We start from the raw sequence: 27950 nt of genomic DNA on the forward strand, positions 1-27950 counted from the left end.
CACCACCTCCCTGGGCAACCTGCGCCAATGTTTAACCACCTTTATGTTAAAGAAAATGCATTTTAAGCAGAATTTTCTGCATTTCAGTTTATCTATCTCACCCAGCATTTGGCATCAATCCATCTTCTTTACTCCCTCACTAGGTTTTAAAACACACTGGCAGTAACTCCCTGAGCCGTCTCTTCTCCAGGCTGAAAAAGTCTGGCTCTTGCACCCTCTCTCTCTCATGAGAGACTTCAATTCCTTTATTGTCTTTTTTGCTTTTCACTGAACCTGCTCCAGTATCCATGTCTCCTTTTCATTGGGAAAACCAGCACTGAACACAGCATGCCGAATATGCTTCACTGGGGCTGAGCAGAAGGGAATAACCTGGTCATTCTTTTCTGTTTTTCTGGTTTTGCTAACCCCTACAACAGCAACATCTCACATTAACTCCCTACCAAACCACGAAACTGCCTTTCCATTGCACACCTAAGCCATATCTTTCAGACCTTTACATTTTCATGTGAACACAGCTCCAATTCCTACAGTGAACAAGAAACAGGAACATTTCCGAAAACTTTATCTCATCTTTATATTTTCTTCAAAATAAAAAGGCATTTGTATTCTTGAAAGCAATAACAGGTCCCACTGCTATTCTGAGCCACATATATAAAGATAAATAGATAAAACATACAGTTCTGGGATTTAGAAAGCTAAAAGGCTTTTCTAGGACTGATTTATAGAAAGGAACAGACCCAGAGAGAACAAACTGCTTCAGGACAGGCCACTCTGACACCTCTCAGTTGTTTCAGATAGTCCACTTCTCTGTATGAGCTTCCACATTTTTGACCAGGCCTTCTCCCAAAATCTCAAAGTCCTCCAGAATTGCCTCCACATTAGGAACACAGACCAGCTCATTGTTCAGAGTTGTCACCTTCCTTCCTTTCATGCTGGAGACCTGCAGGACACAGAAAATACTGCATGAATGGGCGTACCTGCTCAGAATTGCATTGCAACCTCTGCCGGCCCCAAGTAAGAAAAGTAGGTTCCTCTCCTGCCTTGTCACACCCAAACCCTGCTACACCACTGCACCCAGTTCCACAAGTTTCACTTCTCAGTACAATCAGTGATCATTTTGAGAGCAAAAGTGACCCTTCTAGCCACTTTTAGGATTTACCCTGGAGCTACAGTCCAAAGACTGTGAGGAAGTCAGGAAGCAAAGTAACGGCCAGGGGCATGGTGGAATGACAAATGTGCAGATGCATGGCAGAACCTGGGTAAGCAGGGCACAGGAGTATGCAAAAGGGATCACAGCACAAGGCTGAGTAAGAGCTGCTTCTGCTCTGCTCTTTGGTAGGTGTAAAGACCTCGGGTGGGAAGATATCTTTGGCTCCTACACTGACAAAAACAAAACCCTTGTGTTTAATCCATCCAGACCCTGCACCGATGCAAGCATCTCCTCCTCTGTTTCACCACTGTGAATAACTGGGTTTCACAACAGCAGACAGGCAAAATGGCCAATGCCCTCTGGCCGTGAAGAGAGGGCAGATAAACCACCCAGAGACTGACAGCAAAAGAGCCTGGGCTGCCAGCTCTGAGCCATGAGTAACCGGTTTCTTTGCATCTTTCCTTCATAGAAAGCAGCATGAATCACTCCAGCATGCCTCACACCTGGCTTAACCACCCTCTAGGGTTTGCCAGCCCACGCAGTGGAGCTGGAAAACAGCCCCATGCATTAACGAGGACACAAGCACTTTGGACCGGGGCTTCAAGTGGGTTGGGTATTTCCGGTAGGATCCCAAAGCCACAAGAATGGGATAGTCCATTTTACCTTCTCAGATCTGCTGATGACTGAACGCACTGTGGCCACAGCCCTGTCTTGGTTTCATCCCTTCTAAGAAGCAACAGAACTATGATCTCCATTTTTCAAAGGGCTTTGGGGCTGATGAGAGTTGGACAAAGCAATTACCATGCAGAAAAAATTAAAAAGCCCTTCAAGCTTTCAGGGTATAAACATGAAGCTTAAAGCAGAGACAAAAACTCACCTTAAAAGGTTGAGGCTGAAAGCTTGAAGGTTTCCACAAAACTGCAATCACTTCCCCACCATGCTTGTCATAAAAGAACAAGGCAAGATCATCGAAGGCATCCTGGGTAGGAAACAAATGCAAGTTAAGGACACTGACCCCTCAGTGACAACCCACTGAGTGTCCCTCCCTATGGTGGTCCATCAGCTGACCTGGCACTACCAAATTGTATTTTCCCAGTGTCCAGCATCCATATCCCAGATTTCACAATGCATGAGATGGAAGGAGGTACGCTCTACCCCACAGGCAGTCCTGCCACAGTACATTTCATGGCACCAAAGACAAACCCGAAAACAGTGGCCAGCATCTCAAGCTCTGTAATTTCTGCAACCAAGGTATCAAAGCTCCTTCTTCTACCAAGATAAACCCCATGTGAACTGTTAGCACTTTATCCATAAAGGACACGTAAGAGCAGAGGTTTTAAGTAACACAATGTTCTGTGGGGTGTAAACAGATGGAAAGCTCAAAGAAGGCACTGCAGGGCAGCAATCTATCCTCCTTGCCTCTTGTGTTTCAGCAGTGGTGTCAGTGATCATCTCCTTTGGTGGTGGTGGGCAGCAGAAATCAAAGAGAGATGTTGCACAAAGGGATGACTAAAGCCCAGTCTGGCTTCCCCCTAGCCCACGCCAGCTGGATTCCCAGGACTGCAAGGAAGCAGATGAGCATCACAGCAGAAGGAAACAATGCTGTGTGCAAGCAACTTCTTGAATCCAAAAATCTGGCCCTACAGCTCATCACCCAACATGCTGATACCAGGAGATGTGTACCCTGAAAGAAGCTGACCAAGACAGCCAAGCAGCTGCTCCCTGATACATGTTTGTCTTAGTGGAGATCAACATCAGAAAACAAGACATATTTACCAGGCTGAGCAAACGGTCCCCAGAATTAGTACAGGAGAAGCTTTTGCACAAGGTTCCACCAGCCTTAGAACAAACTATTGCCCAGAGTACAACCCCTCTGCTCCCTCTTCAGCCTTCTTCTCCATCACCTTAGTTTCCCAGCTTTAACCAAGAGAGGTCTCTGTTGACATCATCATATTGTGAGGCTTTCATGAGGACGCGAATGAAAGGAAAATCAACATTTTGATGGAGAAAGACAACCTTGGATGGGATCTTGTACAGACATAGCAAGACTGCAGTATGAAAAAAAAGGTGGACTGACTGGTGTTACCAGTGATTCTAAAGGGCAAGGTGGCATTTTTAGAATACAGACCTGATAAGGAAAGAGGGGTGGTATTGTCTACAATTTTCAGAGACAGATTTGAGTTAGGCCTGTTGATGCTCTCACAGAGGGCAACAAAATTAGGTCATCAAGATGGAAAGATCCCAACAACTGCGAACTCACCCCACTCCATCCCACTTTCACAAGGGCAAGTCTAGTCAAGGCATTATTTCACCAAATCGGCTAGAAAAGATTCTGTCTAAAAATACATTGAGAAAGAGGCAACCCACCCTGGCATTTCTAAGCTGAGAGCAACAGGTTATGCTCAGAGCCCAGTCAACAGGGAAGATTGCTCTTTTAGCCAAACAGCAAAGAGCAGGAGGGAGGAAAAGCTCAAGGAACAGCAACAAAGCTCAGGGCATGCTGACCACCAATGTGCAGCTTTATGAACCAAAGGGGAGCAGAGCATGTGAGAACCTGAAAAAGCCCAGCTACTCTGCAGGGCGAGGTCTTTAGTGCCACGTGATGCTCCTTATGAGAGCAGTATTTTTTACAGATGCATCTTGCTGGCCATAAGCCAGGAGCATTTGCAGTAAAAAAAACCTCCCAGGCTCAGCTAATGTCCCAATAAAACCACTGTTTGGCTTGATATCCAGTGCCAAACCCTCTGTTTTTTTTTTCCCAGAGAGCAGGAAGCAGAGGGCAGATGTTAAAAGGATGGCATCCAATTCAAAATCCCAGCACTTGGTCTGCTCCCAGCATCATCCATATGACAGTGCTTCAAAGTGGCCTACCAACCTGTGGAGTTCTTGGGAAATTGCAGCATTAAAAGGGTCAGATGTATTAGTCACTGCACTCCTGTTTGTTCAGAGGCTTGGAGAGTAAAAGCAAACAGTTCACCTTCCTTTCCACATCCCACATTCTCTGCCCAATGTCACTGGACTTGTCTGAGCCTGCAAACACCTTCTTCCAGGAAAAGTTTCAGAGAAAAGGAAGAAAAGGCAGGGATACATTTGTTCCCTTCTCAAGCTGCTCTTTGGTTGCAATTCAGCTTTCAAGGCCCAGGGAAATCCCTACCATCAACAAGACCTGCAGCTGGTTCCCATCTCACAGAAACATGGGAGACCTACAATCTCAGGCCTTCAATTTGGAGAGGCCTCATTGTCTACGGAGATGATGTATATGGCACCTGGAAGAAGATTAGAATGAGCTCTGTAAGAAACCATCTGGGTTACAAGATTGAAAAGGGTGGAGAAATGTAGTGAGTAAAATAACACCTGGATCTAAAATGGGATTACCAGATTAAGCAGCTCCATCTGAAGCGTGGATTTTGCAATAAGCTAAGTGTAATTTAGTTAAGTATCTACTAGTTGTTAGGCATCCACATTGTTAAGTATCTACTTGTTGCTAGTTAAGCGTCTATGATTGTCTATCAGTGTAGGTACTGCTGTTTACATATAGGGTTTTTTCCATCTGAGCCTTTAACCACCCATTTTTTTCACTCCAGCATCTCAGCTGCTGGAAGAGCCTTTAAGGGAGGTCTCTGCACACAAAAATGTGTCCTACAGTAGAATGCCCTGGTTCAACAGCAGCTCAGAAAGCGAATGGCTCAATAAATACTTGCTCAGTGTTCAGAGCATTTTAAGTGCTCTTAGCAAGAAACCAGTGTTAAACTCTATTATTAAAGATACTTACTCCTAACAAATAATGTTTGGGGCTAACATTTTGAGATCTCTGTCACCGTATTGTGACCTGCCCCAGTACTCCCAGTTACGTGACACAGAGAGAGCCTCCCCCATGACCCAACAGAGCAAAGAACACTGTCCAAGGAACCCCAGGCTGGGGCTACCTCTGTGACTTTCTTTTAAAAGACAAAGGAAGCCTTTAGGTATTGGATTCAGCTGATAAAAGGTTTCAAACTGGTTTCAAACTAAGCAAACTCTTCCGCCTGAGAGCCACACACACATCCTTGTCCTTGTTTGGGGCAGCAGGAAAGAAAAGTGGGAAGGAAAGAAGCCACCCATGTCCTCCTGGCCACATCAGCAAACGTCAATCCACCAAACCATTGAGACAAAAGTCTTCTGTCACTTCCAACAAGACAAACCCTACACAGTCTCTGGGAGTGCATTACCAACACGGAAGAAATGCAGCCACAAGTCCCCTGTCAGCTCACCCCAGGAGCACATGAGGCTGATGCCCCACTGAGCAAGTGGGCACACACACATGTATCCAGCCCAGAGCACTGTGCTGAGGGTCTTGTGGCAGCTCTGCAAACCTGAAAGCAGATTGATTTCCTGACACCTCTGCCCTTTCAAGGGCTCAGATCCAAACAAGAAGTCTCCTGTCTGACATGAGAGTCCACACAGTTTTTTCAGCTCTTCCCTGTCTACCTGGTGTCACCAAAAGAGGAGTCAACCCTGTCAGTTAAAACAGGAAGGGAGCAGACTGACCTGGAAAGATTTCACCAATTCCAGCTACATCACATAATCACAGCTTACATGTTCTAGGAGACGGAGAATTTTTATCATTAATTCCTTTCTAATATGCAGTAGCAAGAAACACATTTTTACACCATGTGAGGAAGAAAGAAAAGGGCTCCAAATCTTCCTGATAGGTCTTGCCTTAAGGTGCAAGAAATGCAAAATATTACTTTATTGGGATGCTTATAGTAAAGGAGGAAACATTTTCCTGCTCATCCACACAGAAAAGACCTCACAAGACGGACAAGCTCCTCTGCCACAAGCTCTTCCTCTGGCACGTGCAGCCCAAGAAAGCTAAATCTCAGTGAATGACAGCACATCCCATCAGCGATCTGGTGAGACTAAAGACCCAGTAAGAAAGGTGAGGTCTGTTAAAAGCCATAACAGACAGGCAGATGGACATGGCACAGGCTGCTTCACCAAATTTACACCACAATGAGTGAACAGCTCAGGGAAGTGACCAGAGCCTTTGGCGTTTGTGAGCTTCAGAATGCAGGCAGAGGAGCATGACAAACATATCCACAAGCCCTGTGTCCTCTCGAGTCCTGAGGACAACCAAGTCACCCTGGAGCAAAAGGTGCATGGACTAAGCCTTCTCACACCACGTTCCCAGGAAACACAGGGCCACTCTGCAGCTGAACAGCCACTACAGTACAGATCAGCAGTCACAATGGAGACTCAACAGAAGCTTCATCTGAGACACCTAAATTTAATTTACCCTTGCTGGAGAATCCCCACCAGGGGCCAACCCAAGATTTGCTCAACAAGGTGCTCTGAACTGTAAGTCACAGAGAGGCTGTTGATGGGCTGTATCCCAGAGAAGCCCTCTCTGTGGGATGTCTGGCACCTGCTCTTCCTCAGAAGTGTCTGCAAAGCCTTCTGATCTGTACAGGATCACAGAACAGGCCTTCTCTATCAGATCTGCTCTGTTCTGGAATTGAAGAATTTGCTGCCTGAATCCAGCCAGCCAGACTTTCATTTCTACCCAGAGCCTCCCAGACACCAGAGCAATTCAGGCCAATTACTGCAGCACATCTTCTTGAAGCAGGAAAAATTGACGCAGTAAGGACTCAACACCTCCTCTCCTTTCATCTACTCTGATTAAATCCCTGGAAAAGGCACAGAGCAATCCTTCAGCTCCAGAGCACTACTGCCTTGCTGAACCTTTTGACTTTAGAAGAACAGGGGCAAACAGGCTGGACGGAACTTGTCCAAACTAGGGGAACCTCTCAATTCAATCAAAACACCAAGGCATTTAAATCCTGTGTTCATGCGGAAATCTCAGTAATGGGCAGATGTACTTTTTCTGCCCATAGAAGAACACAAAATCCCATAGCATCTGTGTGGCAGATGTCTCCCTTTGTTGCTATAAACTCACCATGGCTGCACTGACAGCCATAGCTACAGCCCCGTTGCTCAGTTCTGTAGTTTGTGCTGTTAAGAAAGAGCAAATAACTCTGGATCAAAGCCAGTCAGTTCTGCATCCAAACTGCCTTCTCAGCCAAGATCTCTCATAAGGATTCACTGCTGTCACCACGCTCCTTTCTGGCACCAACTTCTTGCAGGGACTGGATCATCCCCAGGGCTCCCAGCCCACAGGACAAGGAGGAGCTGAACACTGCTTAGAGCAGCAAGAGCCAGGGAAGAAGAAATAAAAAGGTGCTGGAGAGGCTATCAAGCAAAGCCAAAGCAACAACATCAATACACTGCAACGTGAAAACAGATAATTTCTAATGGATGCAGTAGCTTCTGCTAACAGCTCAGCATCACCAGCTTGCAGTGGGGTCCTGCAGAGCAAAATCAGCTTTTGAGGCCTTCCAACTTAACTGGATACGCCTGAGTTTTCTGAGACCATGTGCAGCATCATGTCTGTGACTTTTCCAGGAAAAGAAACACCTATTTGCCTACAAAAACGGGTATTCATCACTCCTTCAGAACTGCCCGCAATTGATCTGGATGCTATGAATGGCAGTAAACTGTTACTGCAAGATACCTCCAATATGATAGCCACAAGAGAAAAACCATATTTAAGAGCCTTAAAGACAAAGAAAAGCCTCCCAGACAGGGCTGCTGACGCAGATTTTGGGCTCTCTGCCCCGCAGCTCATTCTTCAGAAAAAGCTGCAACCAAGTTCCTTGTCTGTTCCCTCCTAACAACCCTCAGGTCAAAGAATAAGGAACACCGAGAGAATCAACACTGCTTCCAACAAGCAAAGTGACCTTTGCTCATATCCGTCTTTCTTCACTGGGATGTTAGCATACCTGATTTAGGAGTAGCTGTAATTTGCAACCCAACCAAAAGCAATTTCAAATCTATTATAACCTGTATTGATAAAAAGAGGCAGTGAAAAGCAGTAAAATTTCAGGCAACTTGGACTTCACTATTGACTGGACCAAGTAAATCATAATTGCCTGAAGATTAATGAAAGCTGTTTTCCAGGAAAATCTCTTTTTTGCCTTTCACTTCCAGAGCCACCTACTGATATCAGCTTGTCTAGATGCATAAAAATGTCCCATAAACGCCAAGGAGTTCCCTGATTGACTGCCTCAATCTATAGCCAGACCTGCTGCAAGCATTAAATGGCCTCCCCAAAGAGACAGCTCTCTCAATCAGCTCAGCTAGTATCCTCCAGTTTCTCTTCAAGCAAGTAGTCTTCATTCTATCAGGTTTCCTTCCACAAGGGTTGCTTAGCCCTGACCCCTTCAGAGATACAGAGGCTCTGTCCCCATGCATCTCCAGCACCTTGGCAGCTGCTGAAAAGCTCTGTTCAGCTCTAGAACCCACTTCCAGCATCGGGTGAAGAAGGATCTCAGACTTAAAAAACTCCATTTCCTACCCACATCTACACCACTTGGCTGAGGCTTCATGGCAGCAGGCCATTCATCATTGAAAAGCGAGGGGCTGGTCCTCATATGACTCCTCAGACATCAGGAAAAAAAGTGAAAGAGCAAACAGCTCCAAACCAGCTTCTTTCCTCCCTTTCAAAACACTTGTGAAGGATGCTTCTCCCCTTCCTTCTTGCCCCAAGAAATCCCCCAGTGCTCTCTACAATGTATCTGCAGGACTTCCCGGTCCACCTCCCTTATCAAAGGGAGGAGAGCACTGGGCACCTCCTCTCTCACATGTCCTTCCAGCTAAGGAGGTAGTACTTTTCGCACAGAAATTGTGTGACAACTTTGAGGTCTTCCTCAGTTTCAAGAGGCCTTTCACACATCCCTGTCTCTCATTTCCTCACCACCCAAGACTGTCCAAGCTGCTGTGGGTGACAGGAGGACTAAGCTTGCACTTTGACAGACTTGGTAGCTCTGCTGAAGCCACAGCAGATTCCCATGGGCACAGGTTATCATGCACTGTGGCTGGCATGCAACTCGGGGGTAACAGGGCTGTGCCCAGGATGAGGAAACCTTCAAAGAAACCCTTGCAAGTTTTCTTTGTTTTCTTTGCCCAGCTCCTAAGGTACCTGGTTAAGGTGAAAGAGGAGCTTGAATTCAAAGGGCTTAGAATCTTCCAGCCTAAACTGGACTTTCAATTCAGGCACCACTGAGTGGGGAACAGGGCCAGAGATCCCCACAGCCCCCTTCCTGCCAAAGCCATCCTAGATTGCCCTGCTTACAGTTCTGACACTGTTCACAGCACTCCTATCAGAAACGGATGATAGCACTTCAAAGTCAAGGCAGACTTTGACAAGACGGCACCACAACCCCACATCTCTGCACACCCAACACAAACATTTAACCCAGCTACCACATCTGAAGCAGGGGAGGGCCAGGTGCTGCACAATTAAAAAGCATAGGCCAGATCCCTCTAGATCCAGGGAGGATTACTGCTGTCATCCAGCACCTTGCATATCCCCCAGCTTGCCAAGGCTGTGGCTTGCCCTCATGGTGGAAAAGAACACCATCGATGACTTTGGGTACTGATCTTCTCCATATTTCCACATTACCAACTTCCTCTGTTGTTATGCATGCAGCAAGACACAAGAAATCACTCTGTGGCCAATACTGATCTCCTCTGGCTCACACAACCATTGCCCCACCCCTACCAACAGAAAGCTTACTGGGACGATCTCTTGGATACCTGTACATCCCCTCAAAAATTGTGTGTGCTTACTGCCCATCATGCATATCAACTGGTGAAAGAAGCCATGAAAAGTGAATTAAGCAACTGGAGATAAATGGCTTAAAGACACTTCTGTGCTGAATACAAAGTTCTTCAGCAAAAGCTCCTGGTGGTTTGTATCTGAGCTCATTCTCACATCACAGCAGCGCTCCCATTCCCATAGAGGAGGTGGTGCATTCACCAGGACTTCTGCTGGAGCAACAATGCCCATCCTATGCAAATACCTAAAGATGTCACCAGCCACGTCCTGCAGTGGCAGGCAATCCAAATGCCATCAGGGAGCTCCACCTTAGGCACCCCATCTGCCTCCCCAACAGGCCATGCTTACTCTCAGCTCCTGGAGGTACAACTGTACAGGGTCATAATCCACCACGGGAAAGAGGATGTTCATGGCAGAGCTGTTCTTCACCACACCACGAGAAACTGCTTTCACTGGCCGGTCCACACTCTCCAGGTGATGAGGAATCTGGTTCGGATTCAGGTGGATCAGGACATCGTAGAAGTCCAGGGGAGGGCGGAAGACCATCTACAGCAAGAAACAAAGAGTGCTACTCAATACAGGACACAAGCAAACAGGAGAGGTACAAGAGGTTTCCCAAGTCTTTGTTTCCATTTTGCCTCCTTCTCCTTAGAAAGCAGTAAACCAAAGACAAAATTTTTGTGAGATTAGTGTTAGAAATATGCCACAGACCCCAGGAAGCCTATCTGAGTAAACACTAGTGGGGTGGGCAACTGAGAGAGACAAAGAGGTGAGCTGAGAGAGGTAACTGCACTGCACATGGCAGGGTCTCAGGATGAAGAGGGGAACCAAGAAGCCAACAGGAGCTGAACAACACCCAGGAGACACAAGCAGCTGTTTAATAATGGGATGGCCCCGTGTGTCCACCAGCATTTTCCCCAGAGGGCAACAGCATCTTCCATCAAGCAGACAGAGGGTGAGAGCAAAACCCTCTTAATGGAGGGGAGCAATCCCAGACACGTAAATATTTGGACAGGCAGGATCTAGCTATGGATACAGCTGCATTAAAATGGAAAAAACTTAAAACTGTGTACATTTTCAAATGGAGCAAACTATGCAGAGACATGAAGAGAGGCACGAGACACTGCTCAACTTGGCACTGGAAGAAAATCCACTGCCTGAAACTGGTTTATAGCCAGGCTGGAGAGAACACACATGAAGAACACATCAGTGACCGGCACTGAATCAGTCCTAGCTCTGTTCCACACAGTGCCTCTGTCCCATCCAGCGACCATGTCCATGGCTTCCTTTGTGTGCCCTGCGAGCAAACACATGTCTGCATCTTCATGACAGCAGGCATGTCCCAAATGCAAAGACAAAAACACACAGCTTGCAGCACTCTCTTAGATACAGGAGGCAACTGTAGAGGAGGCAACTCCAAACTAAACTGGAAAGGTTTTTTCCTCCTCCCTGCCCCAAACTCTGCCCTGAAAACAACATGCCATGTTTATCCCTGAGAACATCATAGACCTTGGAGGACACTGGTATGGACCAGAGAGATTCCATGACAATGTAAAATGTTCCCACTGCAATCAAACGGAGGAAGAAGGAGGCCCAAGAAGGCTGAGTCAAAGTGTTGGGAGACTGCTCTGGCCAGGTGACAGCTCGTTTTAGACGCTAACCATCTCCAGCTCACAAAGTGCCTCCTGAATTTCAGTTGGTCCACTGCGACTGCAACACGCTGGACATGCTTCATTCCTTAACAGCCCTGTAACACACACTGCTACTGCCTCAAGTACATCCTCACCTCATAATACTTCCAGTGAAAAATAACGCAGAACAGAAAGCAGTGTCAGTAAGTCCTTTCTATATTGCCTAGGCAGAAAAAAAATCCACTGGATGTGCTGCTTTCTGGTTTCAGTTTTAGTTTGGGGTTTTTCATCTGTAATGTGAATCTGATATATCTAATCACTGCTTGGCTTCTTTCATCCATTGAGCTTCAATCTCCTGGTTCACTAGCTGGCACACCAACAAACTACCCCTCAAAACACATGTGTAGCTCCTATCAAAGGGCAAATAAATATACATCCCTCAGGTCCATTGCAGTAACTGATGTTTTAGTTTACTGAAAGAATGAAATGACTGAGAAAATGAAGAGGGTTAAACTACATAGGGCTTTACTTCTCCACTAAAATCAAAATAACATTGTCCTAAAGTGCCTGGTACTGTCCTGCCAAAATCTCCAACACTCCAAGCTTGGTTCGACCTGAGCACACAAGCCAGGTTTCCACAGCTACTCCAAAACAGTCTCCCTGAGGAACCAATTGATCCAGTCATGGACATACTACTGGTTTGGCACAGGAAGAGTGTGGGTTTGCTCATGTCCCAAGAGAACCAGAGAATACAGAATTAACTTGTCCTAGTCACCCCAAGCTGCAATGAAGAGCTGGGTCCCCCACAAGCAGGGTGACACACAGGTACACGAGCCATCCTCCTCCCATCCTTGCAGCTCTACATCCCAGGGCAACCACATGGCCACAGCTTGAAACCTCCTAACACATCCCAGCAACCATCACCAAAGCCCAGTCTGCTCAGCCACAGCCTGAACATCCTTGTGCTGCTGCCCCAGGAGGTTACCTTCACATCCTGGTCACTGAGTGGGTCCATGAGCTGCTCCTCCAGGGCACGAAGAGACTCTGAGGCGAGCAGGACAAGGCGCTGCAGGATCTGCGGAGGGAAGGAAGTAAGAGAGCAAAACCTGGCAGTCTTGGATGTAACCCCCCCCTTACAGGGCTGTAAGAGCTGGCTCCAGCACTAGGAGCAGGAAACTGCCCCAAGCCAGCAGCCGCCAGAGGCAAGGGGACAAAGGGCCCAGCTCACCTGTGCTGAGGGGCGCTCCCGGGTCCACATGGAGCTGCACTGGTCCTTGGGGGTGGCCAGGAACATGACAGGGAGGCAAGAGCGAGCCGCTACAAACTTGTTCTTGATCTCTGTGCAGTCAGAATCTGGAGAAGGCAGGCAGAGAGATGAGACGCTCTGCCCCATCCACAGCCCTCTGACTTCCTCACTGCAATCACAGCCAGAAAAAGGGCAGCACAACAGGATTTATACTCTCCCAGCCTCTGATCCCACAGCCCATGTGAAACCAGAGCTCCTTCACCTCAGGCCTGCACCCCACTCCCATCAGAGGGACCTTTCCTCTCAACACACTCAGGTGGGCTCAGGCATCGTAGGTACTGACACAAGCTGGAAACTCACATTATAAGCTAGTGACTGTTCATATTATCCAAAGACTGTTCTCTCTTTTCTCTTTTACTTCCCCTCAAGTGGAGGAAGAAAATAGCTCTTTAGTTCATTAAAATAAGTTGGAGGGCTCTTTGGAAAATATCAGTTTTCAAAACCCGATTCTCTCCCAAACACCTTTACCATTTTTTAATAAATCAGCTTTAAAAGCTGGGTGTAACTATCTTCCCCTCCCCATGACTTTGCAGAGTCAAGACAATCCCATGGTCTCTTGCGGCTCCAGCATGTATCCAAAAGACAATCAACATGAAAAACACTAGAGGGCAGGAACAGAGGGCTTCAAAGACACCACCACATCCAACACCACCCACGTCTGTCACAGATTTCAACAAAACCAGAAGCAACAGAGCATCATCACTGAGATCCACCTCTTCAGAGGCAGGCAGGGGAAAAAAGAAAACCACACATGGCACAACCAAACCCATCCTGCAGGCAAGTTAAACATGACAGGACAGGAGTGAGGGAGTGGAAAATCTCCTTGCCCCCAGCACAAGCTATGATGTCTTCCTGTATCCAAGGGATCTGGAGCCAGGCACTGACCAAAGAGGGCTCAAGAATCTCATGTTGCAGCTCTCCTAGCTGCTGCCTGCTCACCTGTGAGGCCAGTGTTTAGGTTGACAATCAGAGGGTTGTTTTTCCAGTCAAAGGTTGCCAGTAAGTTGAGGAAGCGGAGGAACCCCACCTGTGGAGAGCTGCAGGCAGGACAAAACAGTTCACCATCAGCATTTGCTCTCCTGGTAGCAAGAATGGCTGCACTTAGGGGTGACTTAGTGAAGGCCCAATCCATATGCAGCCCAACAAGGGATATCTGTGATGGGAAAGGGAAGTTCAGAGCGAATTTCAGCCCCCATCCCCTTCTCCAAATCTCCAGGGTAAGTCCTCTCCCCTTTTCCCTCATTCCTCAGGAAAAAGAAATCAGCAAAATGTAAATCATAGCCCCCCACCAGTTGCCCAATCTCCTGATGCTCTTCCCACCCAGACTCCTGGGTCTGGAGCAAGAAGATGGAATGAGGGCTGCTCTCATCACTGGTGCAGGTCTGAACACCAGCCCAGTTCCCAGTGTGCCTCTTCCCCTGCAACACAACATGTGCACAAAACCAGAGCGCTGGAAGATGGGGATCCTGCTGTTTTAGGAGACAGGAAAGCATTCTAGACATGAGACTGTTGCTCCTGCTGCTTTGGGAAAGGAAACTGCACTCCAAGTGCAGGCCAGAGTAACCTTCTGACCCCACTCAGAACAAAAACATTTCCTTTAACTTCATTTCACTTCCTTTGGGCCCCATAACATCTGTCTGCCAGGAGCCAGCAAGCAATTGGTTCTCTGGGGTTATTTACCAACGCACTGCTTCATTCAGTTTTCAGAACCCGACCTCTCGTCCTTCCCTTGGAAGTCTTCTCCAGAAGGAAGGGAATGCTGGAGCTGCTATCACCACCACAAAATCCTTCCTAGGGAATCCAGGAGCCCCAGCATGTTGGTAGCCACAACACAGCCCTCATCCTCTTCCCCTGGCCACCATCCCCAGAACAAGGGGCCTCACCAGTCCTCCAGAAGGCACAAGACATCCTGCAGTTGTGCCACCAGCACCTAGAGGCCACAAGGACATTCACTCCCAGCCTTACCTGCTTTCCCCCTTTCTCTGCAGTGCACAGTCTAGGGAAAGCCATAGCCCTGCAGTGCTAAGCATCTCCACCTTCTCTAGTAACTCCCAACAGGACTTGGGACACTATTTTGGCAGCACAGGGCCTTCATGCTTCCTGCTGTGAACCTCCCAACACCTCCTGCCTGAGCAACATCCCACCCTTCCTCCATGCCAGGTAATGAAAGGCACTAAACCTCCATCGGGCCAGCCTGGGCTCCTGATTCTCACCTGGGTGGTGTGAACGGGGCTGGGTGGAGGAAGAGAAATGCCACAAGGAGGTCCACACACTCCTCAGAGATGCTGTCGCTCAGGAGCTGGGCGCTGATCCAGCGCTTGGCCAGCCGGGAAGTGCTGCTGAAAACTGGGTGCTGCTGCTGGAGCCTGTGAGGAGGGAGACATGCCACTGTTCAGCCCACATACCCCAGCACCCACAACAGCCTCCTGGCATTTGGCAAGAAAGAAAAGAGGGACAAAAATCTGCAAGGAACACTTACACAGCATCACAAGGACAGAGACTTTCAGCAGGTGCTGAGATTTTGGGGCAAAGAAGGGAAAATGCTGCCTCATGCTCCTCTCTAATCATGCTGCATTTTAGTATTTGTCTCCCCACATCTGTGACCTCAGGGTGACAATTGGTGCCACTCACACCCACATCCCTCACTTAAGCCTTCTGAGGACCCTCTCATAAAGCTGTCTAAAGGGCCACTTCCCACAGCAAGCTCCTCTATCCACCATCACCCTCCAGGATCCAAGAGCACCTCCAAGCTGGTTTTCAACCACATCCCACATTCTGACCCCTCAGGCACCTTCTCCTTCACCTACCCATGCAGTGAGCTGGTTAGATAGGGCAGATGCAACGTTTCCAGCTCCAGCTGCAGAGATTCTTCTGTGTCCTGGTACTTCAGCATCCCTTCTGGAGTGACCACTTCTTTCAAGATCAGGGGCTCCCGGTGGTAGGCTACTTGGAGACGGAAAACGTAGCCGTCCTGAGATGGGAGCACAAGGCAAAGTCAGGCTTGATGGTGACACAAGCAGCATGATGCGTGTTATGTGCCCCTCAGGGATATAACAGCAGCATCCTGACATCAGTGCAGTCTCACCACACTCTTTCATAGGCCTAATACTGTTTCCAAATACTCTTTTTGTCCAGTGGGACCACAGCCACAGCCCCCCCCACCTTGGTAAGGTCAGGCCTGGAGAAGCTTCTGGGGACCCCCCCTACCTTGTACACATCAGTGTAGGTGACTGAAGGTCTGCAAACCAGCTGGTGTTGCCGCTGGAGGAGTTCAGCCAGCTGGAGGTGGAAAGCAGCCTTGATGCGCTTGATGGCTCCTTTGTCCTGTGGCCACTGGCCACTGCCTTCCATGTGGCAGATGACTGGGGGCAAAGGGATAGCAGGAGATCAGTGAACCCCACACAGAAACAAGGTGTAGGATAGGGATGTCTGGAATTACATGTTACAGCAGGAAGCAGGAGGAGTCAGGATTCTGTTCCTGCTTGCAGCACACCACACCAGCAGTAACAGAGTCAGCATTGCTGCTTGCCTCCACTTCCCTCCACCAGATCATCTCCCACTCACATCTCACCCCACTTACTCTTCAAAGGGGTTATATAGGCCGGGCAGGGTTTCTCCTCTGAGGGAAGCAGCAAGTGCTTGCTTCTGGTATGGAAGGAATAAATTGGCTTCATAGGAATGGGAGGAAAGACCTGAAAGAGAACAGCCACCCAGCAACTGAGAACAGGGAGCAGAAACCTCTTGGAAATGTGTATCCCCTCACCCAAATCTCCCAAACCAGCAAAGCCCTGCAGAACAGACAGTTTGGTCACCTTGTGCACAGCCAGCCTAAAGGATGGAAGAGCAAGGAAGAGCCACCATATTGCTCCAAGGGCTCTCAGGAGCCACAAAACCAGAGTGACTCATTCTCTCAGTCCTCCCTCACCCCAGCGCCCTGCAGACCCCCATGCATGGCCGTGGCCCAGGACACTCACATCTGTGTATCGGAGGGCTGGATGGATACCCTGCACAGCCGTCACCGTCAGCGGCAGCTCCTTCAGGGTCCAAAGCTTGCGGCTCAGGTCATCATAGGAGCAGACGACACTGACCATGGCCTCCTCGCCTGTTCCCTGTTCCTGTGGACATACAGGGAGCCTCTCCATGTACCTCTCCTGCTCCTGCACTCATCTCACCTCCCTCACAGGCTGGCATCACAACTGAGCTCTGAGGAGCCAGCACTGCCACCCCATGGAGCAGCTTCAGGCAAGAGCACTCAGCAAAATGGGGAGGTAAGAAAGACAGCAAAGACAAAGGAAAGGCTGTCTGTGACTCCCCAGCAACCACAGGTAACCCAGAGGCAAATAATATTTCTTTTGCAATACACTAAGACAGCACCAAGAGCTGTACTACCAGCAATCACTATAGTAAAGAAGCAGCCAAGAATGATCTGGGAATAAGGGGATCACCCACTGGCAAGGGGTCTTCTACTGTCTCCCCAGTAGTTACTATGACACCAACAGAGGCAGCAGTTAACAGAAAACTCCACCGACTACATCCTTAGCAAGGCAGAACTCTGGCATGTGGCAAAAGCAAAGAGAGAAAACATCACAGGAACCCTGCGGAGGGCAGCAGAGAAGCACCAGGAGAATTGGTGTTGCCCTCACTGCTTCCACCTCCCCAAATAACGGCCTGAGCAGGTAGAACATACTGGTGACACAAAACCACCCAGCTCAGAGGCAGCTGAGAGTCACACAAGGAGCCAACCTCCCTGGAGTTTTCTGAGCTGGGCTCTCTGGCAGAGCAGCAGCACCCTCTGTGGGGTGTGCCACGAATGGCAAACCCCATCCTGCTTGTGGCTGCACCCTTCCTCTGCCTTCATCTCGCACTCAATAGCAACTTTTTCTTTTGTTCCTAAAGGACAAGCAAAAATAGAACTCCTAAGCACCTCTCAGGCTCCAGGAAAATGCATTCCCTGTCAGATGGGGTGCATCAGCCCTGATAACTCCAGACCAGCCTGAAGGGACAGAACACACAGATCTTCCTGACTACCACACAACAGGCTATGAAAAACAGCACGTCATCCCAAATCTGACACCAAACACCCAGACTACAATTGGTTCTGGCACAGGAGATCCTTTTCATCAAATGTGCACCCCCTCAATCTGAAAAAGCAGAAAAGAAACAATTTCTTCCTCCATCCAGCAACCAAATAAAAAGCTGGTTGTACTGATGCCTTTTTTGGACTACCTAAAAACAGAGGTCAGACAACATTAAGGGAATAAAAAGTGGTTATATTCATTGAGGGCCTTCAGGTACATTTTTTGACAGATCAAGTCCCCCTCAGGGGCTACACTCAAAAAGCGACAATGGGTCAAGGGTTTTCATACTTTTATAAGTTTGGTTCATTTGTATTTTGGGGGTTAATCTTCCAATTACAGCTTCAGGTAATGAAGCCATTTACTCCAAGTTTGCTCCTCTGCAACTCACTTTTGTTTATACTTTTCAGGGCCTGAGACACTAAGATGTCCTTGATTCCCAGCCCTAGAAAGAAATTGTTTTGTCTGACCAATATGTGGAGACAGTAGCTAGCACTCTATATAGAGTTTAGAGTTATATGCTAAAGAATTGCAGGATTACGAATATATGAAATCATAAATGCCAAATTCCTAAGGCATCAGTACAAAAAGACCGAGAGTGTGCCAAAGTGCTCACGGCTCATCTCTAGACTTCAATTTCACAAGCGGGAAAGCAGAAGTTATAAAGAGGGACATTTCCCAACCTCCAAGATGCACCTTTTCTGCCAGAAAATGGACTGTAAAGCTAAAACAGCTTTGTTTTAGCTGTACATTCAGACAGAGCACAGTCCAGCGTTTTGCAATTTGCCAGGAAAAACCTTATTCCTGGGTTTGCCAGCTGGACCTAAAGGATAGCAGCACCGTATTGTCTGGCCCATGTCCTGCAGGATGCAGTACCTCAGAGGTGCAGCCAGAGGAGCACTGTGGGACAGTAATATATCCTCAGGCACATGGACAGAGGGGCAAAAGCAGAGAGAATAGAACAGTGGGGTGCTTGCAGGGGAAAATGAGGTCTTTGGGATGCTAAAGCAAGAGGATTTCAGCAGTTATGCATTGACTACCATGAAAGACTTGGTAGATTCTTACCCTAACTACATTCTCTTGGGAATCACCCACCTGCCTCAGTGCAACTCAAACAACCTCACTACAGCCCTTCCCTCGCTGGTCTTCCTGCAGAGAGCCCCAGCCACTGGGGAAGAAATCATACCTCTTTCCCAGTCCTGATCACAGATTCCAGCATGGCTCCTGTGTAGCAGATAGAGGATTCAGGAATGTCCGCATGGCTATGTGGAAGAAGACAACAGAGCATTACAGCTACAGCATGCCAGCCTACTGATCCTATTGACAGTGCACGGGTCAGCCCAAGGATGAGCAATCCCTCTCTAAAGGAGGTCCTGGTGAAAAGACAAATCCCTGTGCATTCCTCCCTGCCCAAGTAAAAACTCCCGTTGGGTAAAAACCCGAAGTGGACCAGTAACTTGTGCAGCTTCACAGGATTCAAGGCCAAAGCCATCAACGTGCAGTCTCTCCTCACAGGACCCATCCTCAAGCCAGGACAAAGAGGCATAGGCAAACCCTCCTTTCTGTGCAAGAGGTCCTCATTTTCGGCAGATTGTATATACTGCTACAGAGGCTTTTCAATGCCCTAGAGAAGACAGAGTCTTGTGAACCACCATAAGGTCTCAGCGAATTTCACAAAAATGTCCTCAAAGGTTCAGACAGCTTCTATTTCAGCTCTGAGGAGTGTCCTGGTAACACATCCACATGTAAGGGCAGGATCATGCTGCCTCCTTGCCCCTTTGAATTATGCCAGCAGAGACTACAGCACCAGGTCTTTGTCCTTCCCACCCACACTTGGGAAGCAGCTCACAATGTAAGGACAACTGAAGCGACTTCCAGATCTCACAAATCTGAAGCAGCTCACAACACCCCACAAAGCATGAAGCTGACAAAGGGGTCACCAGGAACAGGACACATGGAAGGAGTGACATATGAAGCAACCTACAGCTGCTGCTCCATGCTACTTACAGCTTCAGGAGGTGCCTAATGATCTGCTCAGGAATGAGGCGCTTCTGGCAGACAGTGCTGGCCTCCCACACCACAGCCTCACAGATGCTGCCATCCTGGAACCGACGCAGCTCTGACTTGTCTCCCCAGAACGTGCGGAACTCCAAGGCCTGTGGGGGGGACATTGATCAAGCCAGAGCAGAGACACAGGTCCCTTCTGGGCTAGACAAGACCTTCCCAGGATCACCGGCTAGCCTCCTACCTCTCTTCAACCACAGCACAGCATCAGCTTTGCTCTCACTCAGCACAACCAAGACTTCACTCACCTCGGGGTGATCAGCCTGAGGACCCTTCTCCAGCGTGCTGGCAGCAAACTCAGGGACAAACAGGAGTCCAAATGTCACAGGCCCAACATCCTTGTGTTTTGGGGGCTCAGCATCAATTGGCCACTGTGGGAAAATGAGCAACATAAAGCACAAGGAGAGATGAGGTTTCTGGAGCAGCTGCTGCTGGGATACTGGGATGCTAGATCAACCTTCCGCTGTGTTGTCCCAGGTGCTCAGACAAGCACAGACAGGGAAAGTCTCAAGTAATACGTCTCTCCAACAAGAAGAAAAGTTGTCTTCACCCTGGCCCATTAATGGACCAGGACTGGTGCCCAGACCAAGCAACACAGTTTCATCCCACAGCCCAGGGCAGGGCCTCAGGTTCCATATTCCCAACCAAGGAGACAAGCCTGTCTCACTCCCCAGTGAGCAGGCATGCCCACCCTGCACTCTGTAGCACCACAAGAGATAGAAGAGCCCCACAAGCTGCAAAGGATGCAGTGTCACTGCCAAGCTGCATTACCTCGGGGATCTGGGGCAGGGAGTGAGCCACCAGCTGTGCTCTCCGGGACAGACCACGTGCCAGCAGCGAGACAACGAAGGGCAAGGCTGCAGCCACATAGTTCCCACCCCGATCCATAAGCTCATTCAGCAGCTGCATCTTCTTGCAGGTACCCTGCAGCTTGGAGACATGCTTCAGGCTACAGAGAAGAGAAGCTGGTCACCCACCTCTGCCACAGAACCTTTTCTGAGAGAGGAATATGCTAGAGAATGGATAAAATGGGGAACTGAGGGTCCTAGCCCAGGACGGGTGCTACAAGAATGCCCTCTGGCATCTCAGGAGATTCTGGTCACTGTTCCCAAGGTCAAACAATGCTCCCCTCCTCTGGGAGGCTGCCTAGATGGTAAAAGTGGAACAGCCAGTGCAAGGAGCCACCAGTGTCTATCTCAGAGCTTAGCAGAGCCACTTCCCACCATGTAAATTCAAATCTAACCCAGACCAAAACCAGAAGCATCTCACTCCTCTTTGAGCAAGCTCCCTCAGCACTACCCCACCAGCACAGTGCGACTCACTGGAAGACATGGTCAAAGGTCCTGAGCATGGGCTTCTGGGTCATGAGCAGCACCTGAAAGCCATCTACCATCCGGTCATCCAAAATCTCCATAGAGCGCTTGGCTTCGAACTGGACCTGAGCAAGGAAGGAAGGCAGTGCAGGAGGATGAATGTGAAGAGAGAAGGAAAGCAAATCCCTCCGGCAGTGGTCACATCAACCTGGGTCAGCCCAGTTCTGTGGTCAGCAGTATACCCCGATTCCAGTCTCTCTCCTTTGCACAAGCGACATTGTTACTTTTCACTTGTTACCCAAGTATGCATTGTTACTTATTATCCAAGTAACAAACTGCTCTCATTGCTGGCCAGACAGTCCCTTTTTGATACCCCTGACATCAAGGTGATTTTTTTTTCTCCTTCAGAACAGTTACATCTGCTAAACAGTTGCCTGGCTTCACCCAAAGGTGCACACAAAGACTCAAGCAAGACTGGTAAGGCAGCACTACATCTAAGTGTCCGAATTCACTTCCAAGATTCAAAGCTGAAGATGTTAAAAGCTTAGAAAGCCACAACGAATGCCTTCCCTTGGTCCTACATCCTCCCCAAACCACATCTAACCATTCTCTGCCTGTCTGAGCTCACTCGTAAGACAGCACCTGAAGAAGCCACCACAGCCTGCTCAGTACCTGGTGGTATTTGCTGGCAGTCATATCAGCACAGAGGTTCACCAGTCCAGAGGGATCCACAAAAACCACTTCAAATGCCTGGTGGAAATCATCCAGGACAGGCTGGAAAAGCAAACATGGTCCTTAGAGCTACAGCACATCAAACACACCAAGATACCCCGAAACTGCTGCCATCTGCCATCATTGCAACAGTCAGTCACATCCCTGCTCCCAGTAGCTGTGGCAGTACAGACAGACACAGGCACAAGACCCCTCAGAAGGCTGCTTACCAGGGAGGGATCAGCATCTTTGGCTAGACTGATTCCTGTGACACTCAAGTCAGTGGTGGCTGTGGATAGACAGAAAGGAACAAGTCACACCACCATCCACATCTCTCCCCCTGGTGACAGTGGCACAGCTATGTGTCAATACCACCAAGGTCTCACATCAACAGTGCAACAATACAGTGCTGGCCTCCACCTTATGATGGGACTTACCCACTTCTCTGCAAGCTGCACCATCCAGCCCTGCTCTGTTGACTCATCCCCTCCTGTCCATCCCACCCACAGGGGCTCAGCACAAAAGAAAAGCCACAATGGCCTCTCTGCTTCTTCCTCCATTATATTCAGGCTTTGTGCAGAGACACAGACCTTTCCCTGTCCAGAAAGGCCCTTGGAAACTCACCCAGGAATTGCAGAGTGCTCCTCAACACCTGGTACCCACTCATCATTTTGACAATCTTGCGTTTCATCAGCAGGTAGGCAACAAGCATGGAGACCAAGAAGCCACTGAAGCACCCCAAGCCCTGTGAAAACAGATACCACAACTCCATGGGAACCCACAGCTTAGTATGGGGCCTCTCTGAAACCCTAACACAGCTCAAAGTCAAGACACAAGCCACCACCCCACCTACCGGGACCAAAGGACTGCCTTTCTGCCCCAGGAAGCAGAGCAGGCCAAAGGCAGGTTATCCAGGTAAGCAGAGCCCACCTTGGCGCAGGACATACCTTGCTGAGCTGCCGCTGGTTCAGCCAAACTTTGAGGAGGGCCAGGCCATCTTTCATGCCTGGGAAGTCTGTGGCTGCATTAGACAAGAAATGCAGGTGGGAGAGCATCACTGTGTCACAGAGGACGGAGTTGTTGTAGTGTGGGGTCGGGGGCTCGGTGGTTCCTGTGTGGGGAGATGAGAGCATGTTGGACCCAACCACCAACAGCCTGCACACAGAAAAGGGCTGCTGTGAACCCACCCACAGGCACCGGGGGCAGTCCCTGCCTGAAACAAACAGCCTCATGATCCCTTAGCCCCAGGCCATACCTTCTTTTGGGGTGCTCTGCTCCATGAACCAGGCGGTTCGCACATTGTTCTTGCTGGGATAGAAGCGGCTGGGTTTGAAGACACCCGAGTCAGGACAAGCATGGAGTCGGACAGTGACCATCTTCTCATCCTTGCCTGCAAGCACCCAAGGGTAGATGTATAGGAGCAAGTTATGCCAAAGATTAAATTGGGAAAATATGAAGTATCCCCAGCCTGGGCAAAGGCAAAACCTCCTTCCCAGTAAAGTTCCGCAGCAGTGGAAATCATCTCAGAGCAGAGAGTGACCACATCCCAGAGCCAATGATGACCTTAAGGTCACACGGCCCATGCCCCATTCCCATCTTCCTCCCCACTGCCCAGCCTGGCACCCCTGCCTGCCCTGGCCTTACTGTGCCATGTCTGTCCCAGACCCCAACCCACTATCTCATGAGTACTGTGGGAACAAGAAGCACTTAGCAGCCCATGCATGTTCCTGGGGAAGGCAGAAGAACAGTGGGGAACAGGGCTGGGGAGATCAGGAAGGGCAGTGCTGGGTACAGGTGTCTTTCATAGGGTTTACTTTTTTGCTCCTTGAAGTACCCACAGGATGTGGGTGAGGCCACAGTGAGGCCAAGGCTGGAGAGCCCAGCCAAGCTGTAAAGGAGGATTGGGAAGGGGAGAGACCCTGAGGACCAGACTCTGGGTGAAGAGAGAAAACAGCTGAGAATCACCCAAAATTTATTACCAGTTGTGATGGCAGTCCCAGACTGATCCCTCTCCAAAGGGCCATTAAATGGCATGAGACCACCATCAACAGCTTCCACCCAACACCAGTAATCCATCACAACCCCACACCAGAGCAAGGCTCAAGTGCCACCTTGAGGTCTCAGGAGCAGGATGGGCTTCAGATGGTTGCTGTTCATGTAGGCAAACTTCACACTGCCAAAGAGCTTCTCCTTGGACAAATGATGCGCGATGTGGGACAGGTAGAGGGCTCTCTTCCGGTGGTAGCGTTGATTCAGGTTATCTTTGTCCTGAAAGATTTCCTGGGAAGAGATGTACAGGACAATTCCACCTCACCTGCCGCCAAGTTCAGTTCAGTCCAAGGCACCCCACCACCCACAGCTCTCCCTGGCCCCACAGGCAACCCTATCTCAATCACAAGGAGCTCCAGGTCAGGAGCTTGCTGCTGGCTCACCAGGCTCCAGGACTGCAGGAGACAAGAGCAGTTATGCAGCCAAACAGGGTGTCCTTCGTCTCAAGCTTTTCTTACAAGCAAGTCTGGACAGTAAGGGGAGGAGATTACCAGCCTCCAAACATCCCCCTCCCTGTAACACAGTCTTGAGAGCTCGGGCGGATGTGCAATTGGGTACAAAAACAGACAGCATGCATCTCCCTGGCAATGGTCAGCCCAGGCAGAGAGAGGGAAGATCCTGATGAGGAACTAAGATCAAACAGCTGCAAGCTGACAGACCAAGAGGCCAGACTGCACTTCCCAGCTCCTTGTGGGAGTCACCCTGCATATCCATATGCTGTAACTGAGGAATGGAGTGGGCAGGGCAGGTGTCATGGAGGACAGGGCTCTGGCAGGCCCCACGCCATTTAGGAGGTGGCATGGCCAGACTCACCCGTGGCATGGTCACTGCAATGTCCACATTGATCTCTGGCCTAATGCAGGTGCCCAGCAGGTAACTGCCCACCACCTTCAGCTCAGCTGGGGGCACGAAGTGGAACCTTCCCTTGACGTTGAACGGCACTTGCAGGAACGGGACCTTCACATCCTTGGAAAGCCAGGCCTGGTCAGTGAGCTGGAAACAGACATGACACACAAAATGCTCTGAGCATCAACAGCAGCAGAGGTGCAGAGACCAAGACCCCGCTCCCACACAGCTGCACCCAGAGCTTAAAGACCATGTCCTCCCCTTTCTCCTCAAAGAAAAAGAAAAGAATTATTTTTTCAGCCTCTAAAAAGGGAGACAGTCCACAAGTAGCTGCTCAGTCCAGGGCAGGGGTCTTTCCACCTCTTCCATAACCCGGAACATACTTCAGTTTCTGGAGTCTCTGGGATGGCACTCAGCAGGCTGTTAATTTCATGGAGGAAGGCATCAATCTTCTTCTTCTTCGTCTCTTTCAATGTCACCTCCTTCAAAAGCTCTTCAATCTGTAAGGGGAAAGGGAATCATAAAAGGCAGCAATAACATTGAAATTGCACCTGACTTACCTTGTCCTCCAGCCTCAACGATGAAAATGGTGCAAAAGACAACCAGTGAGCTGAGGAACACAGCCAATTCTCCATAAACCCTGCCTGGAGCCAGCAGTTTCATCAGTCCACGTCATTTTCTGTGACTGCTAGATTGCAATCATCTCCATCCCAACCCAGGTCCCGGCAAAAAACCCTGATGTAATTCGCACAAGCATAGCTCTCAGGAAGGCTGTTTGTATGACAGAGAATCAACTGCAAGAAACCACATACACAAACCAGGCCTTAGAGATCCTGCCACTGGCACCAGGAAGTAGATCAAAGCTGTTCCTCACAAAAATCACTGATGTTAGAACCACCTGAGGGGTGAGATGCCATCCGGAGGGACCTGGACAAGCTTTAAGAATGGGCCTGTGAGAATCTCATAAGGTTCAACAAGACTAGGTGAAAGGTGTTGGGATCTGGCTTGGGGAAAGAACAGATGGAGCAGCCCTGCCCACAAGGACTTGGGGGTGCTGGTGGGTGAGAGGCTGGACATGCCCCGGCCATGGCACTGACAGCCCAGAGAGCCAAACGTGTCCTGGGCTGCATCCAGAGCCCCGTGGGCAGCAGGGGAGGGAGGGGATTCTGCCCCTCTGCTCTGCTCTGGTGAGACCCACCTGGAGCTCTGCATCTGGAGCTGGGGTCCCAGCACAAGAAGGACAGGAACCTGTTTGAGCTAAGCCACCAAGATGATAAGAGAGGTGAAGGATCTCTCCTATGAAGAAAGGCTGAAAGTACTGCGATAGTTCAGCCTGGAGAAAGGAAGGCTCTGAGGAGATTTATTGTGGCTTTCCAGTACCTTAAAGTGCTACAAGAGGATTGGAGAGGGACTTTTTAAGAGAGCATATAGTGATAGGAAAAGGGGCAGTGGCTTTGAACTGAAAGAGAGCAGGTTTAGATTAAAAATTGGGATGAAATTCTTCCCTCTGAGGGTGCTGAGGTACTGGCACAGGTTGTCCAGAGAAGCTGTGGATGCCGCATTTCTTAAAGGCCAAGCTGGATGGGGCTCTGAGCAATCTGGTCTAAAGGAAGATGACCCTGGCGGGGAGGGGGTGTGTTTAAACTAGATAATCTTTAAAGGCCCCTTCAGTCCAAACTGCTCTATGATTCTGTGATCTAGCTGCCGGTTGACCTTCACCTAACACAGCTTGATAACCCAAGTCATCTCCGAGTCCGGGGTCCGGCAGCCCCCCCGCGCGCCCCCCGTGGGTCACTGCGCGGCCCCGCCGCCTGACCTGAAGGCGGAGCAGGCTGGAGTGGAACAGATCCTCCGTCTCCTTCAGCTGGGTCAGCTCCTCGCTGGTCGGCGGTTTGTAGAGTTCGGCGCGGCTCAGCTTGGCTGGCTGCGGGGCTGAGGCTGTCGGGACAGCCCTCTTCCCGCGCCGCACCGCGCCCCCGGCGGGGAGCTCTGGGCCCTGCTCCGCCTCCTCCGCCGTCTCCTGAGAGTCCTGCGGGGAGAACGCAGCACAGCATGGTTCGCTTCGGTTCGGCTCGGCTCCAATCAGCCCCGCGATCCCCCTGGCCCCGACCCGCCGCATCTCACCGCCATGGCCGCCGCCCACGTGCGTCCCATCACCACATGCGGCGCCGCGAGCCCCGCCGGCCGCCGAGCGCCTTTTCCTATTGGCCGCATGCGACAGCGCGGCGCTTCCCATTGGCCTTACCGCCCGTGCCCGCCCACGGGGGGCGTGACCGCAGCGCTGCTCTGCTTCCGCTGCAATGGCGGCGCCCTTGGCGGGCGGCGTGGGCCGCGGGCTTGCTGAAATCACCGCCTTTCTTCCCACAACTGCGGGTCTCGGGGCCGTGTGACGGACTTGTGCCTTCAGGCGGACGAGCGTGGGCCCAGCTGCGCGCCGCAGATTCCGGTTGTGATACTTGATGCTTAATCGGGGCAGGTAATCTGGATGTGGCCTGCCGACAGCCTGAGCCGGCCTAGCCAGCAGGAACGGACACCGGGAGCCAGGAAAATCCTTCTGGCCTGGAGGAGCGGGCACCGGGAGCCATCATGCTCCTGGCCAGCTTCCGCCAGGTGCCGGCGGCATCCTACCTGTAGATTATTTGAGTGGGAGGAATATCCCCTTCATATAAATTAGATATATATGCCTTCACTAAAGCAGCTCTGAACACCGGGTCCGATCAGATTTGGGTTGTCAGGGCATTTAAAAGATCACGCCATTTGTGTCCCTGAACAGGAGGACACAGATTTTGGACCCAGGTAATTTTATTTATCTTTCCACCTCTTTGGATGGCTTTTCCATAATGTAGTCAGTTTATTCACATCTACCGTACCATGAAACAGGGATTGTGTGTCTCCAGTGAGACTATCCTCCTCCAGACAGACTGCTCTGGGATAGCACCCCTAGAGTCTGTCATCCCTATGCCAGGTCCAAATTCTCCCTGAACTCTGGCCACACTCACTACCACTTTTCCTGCACTGTGAGAACACTACAAGCAGGATCTCTTCAGATGTGTAGGCATGTTAAGACAGAGGGTAATAGATTAGATGTCTATCCTGAAGGTAGACATGGGAGTTCAGAGAACGCAGTGAAGTAAGCCAAGCTTTGTCCC

General features: G+C 49.8%; 1 protein-coding gene across 1 annotated transcript; it reads right to left on the minus strand.

Annotated features, from left to right (window-relative positions):
• Positions 1–549: 549 nt before the first annotated feature.
• NOL6 (nucleolar protein 6) lies at positions 550–27588 on the minus strand. The gene is made up of 26 exons (XM_066339662.1): positions 26926–27588; positions 26618–26830; positions 25185–25301; positions 24769–24948; positions 24018–24186; positions 23162–23296; positions 22854–23017; positions 22531–22651; positions 22137–22195; positions 21868–21969; positions 21205–21320; positions 20654–20831; positions 20131–20253; positions 19826–19974; positions 19005–19080; positions 16718–16858; positions 16324–16435; positions 15951–16105; positions 15551–15714; positions 14957–15109; positions 13683–13780; positions 12666–12790; positions 12423–12512; positions 10155–10352; positions 2028–2129; positions 550–940 (listed from the first exon to the last, which is right to left on the minus strand). The coding sequence occupies exons 1-26, from the start codon at positions 27013–27015 to the stop codon at positions 791–793; spliced, it is 3480 nt and encodes a 1159-aa protein (XP_066195759.1). The 5' UTR covers positions 27016–27588; the 3' UTR covers positions 550–790.
• Between the last annotated feature and the right edge of the window lie 362 nt (positions 27589–27950).

The sequence above is a fragment of the Sylvia atricapilla genome, chromosome Z (genome assembly GCF_009819655.1).
Source record: "Sylvia atricapilla isolate bSylAtr1 chromosome Z, bSylAtr1.pri, whole genome shotgun sequence".
NCBI classification, from domain to species: Eukaryota; Metazoa; Chordata; class Aves; order Passeriformes; family Sylviidae; genus Sylvia; species Sylvia atricapilla.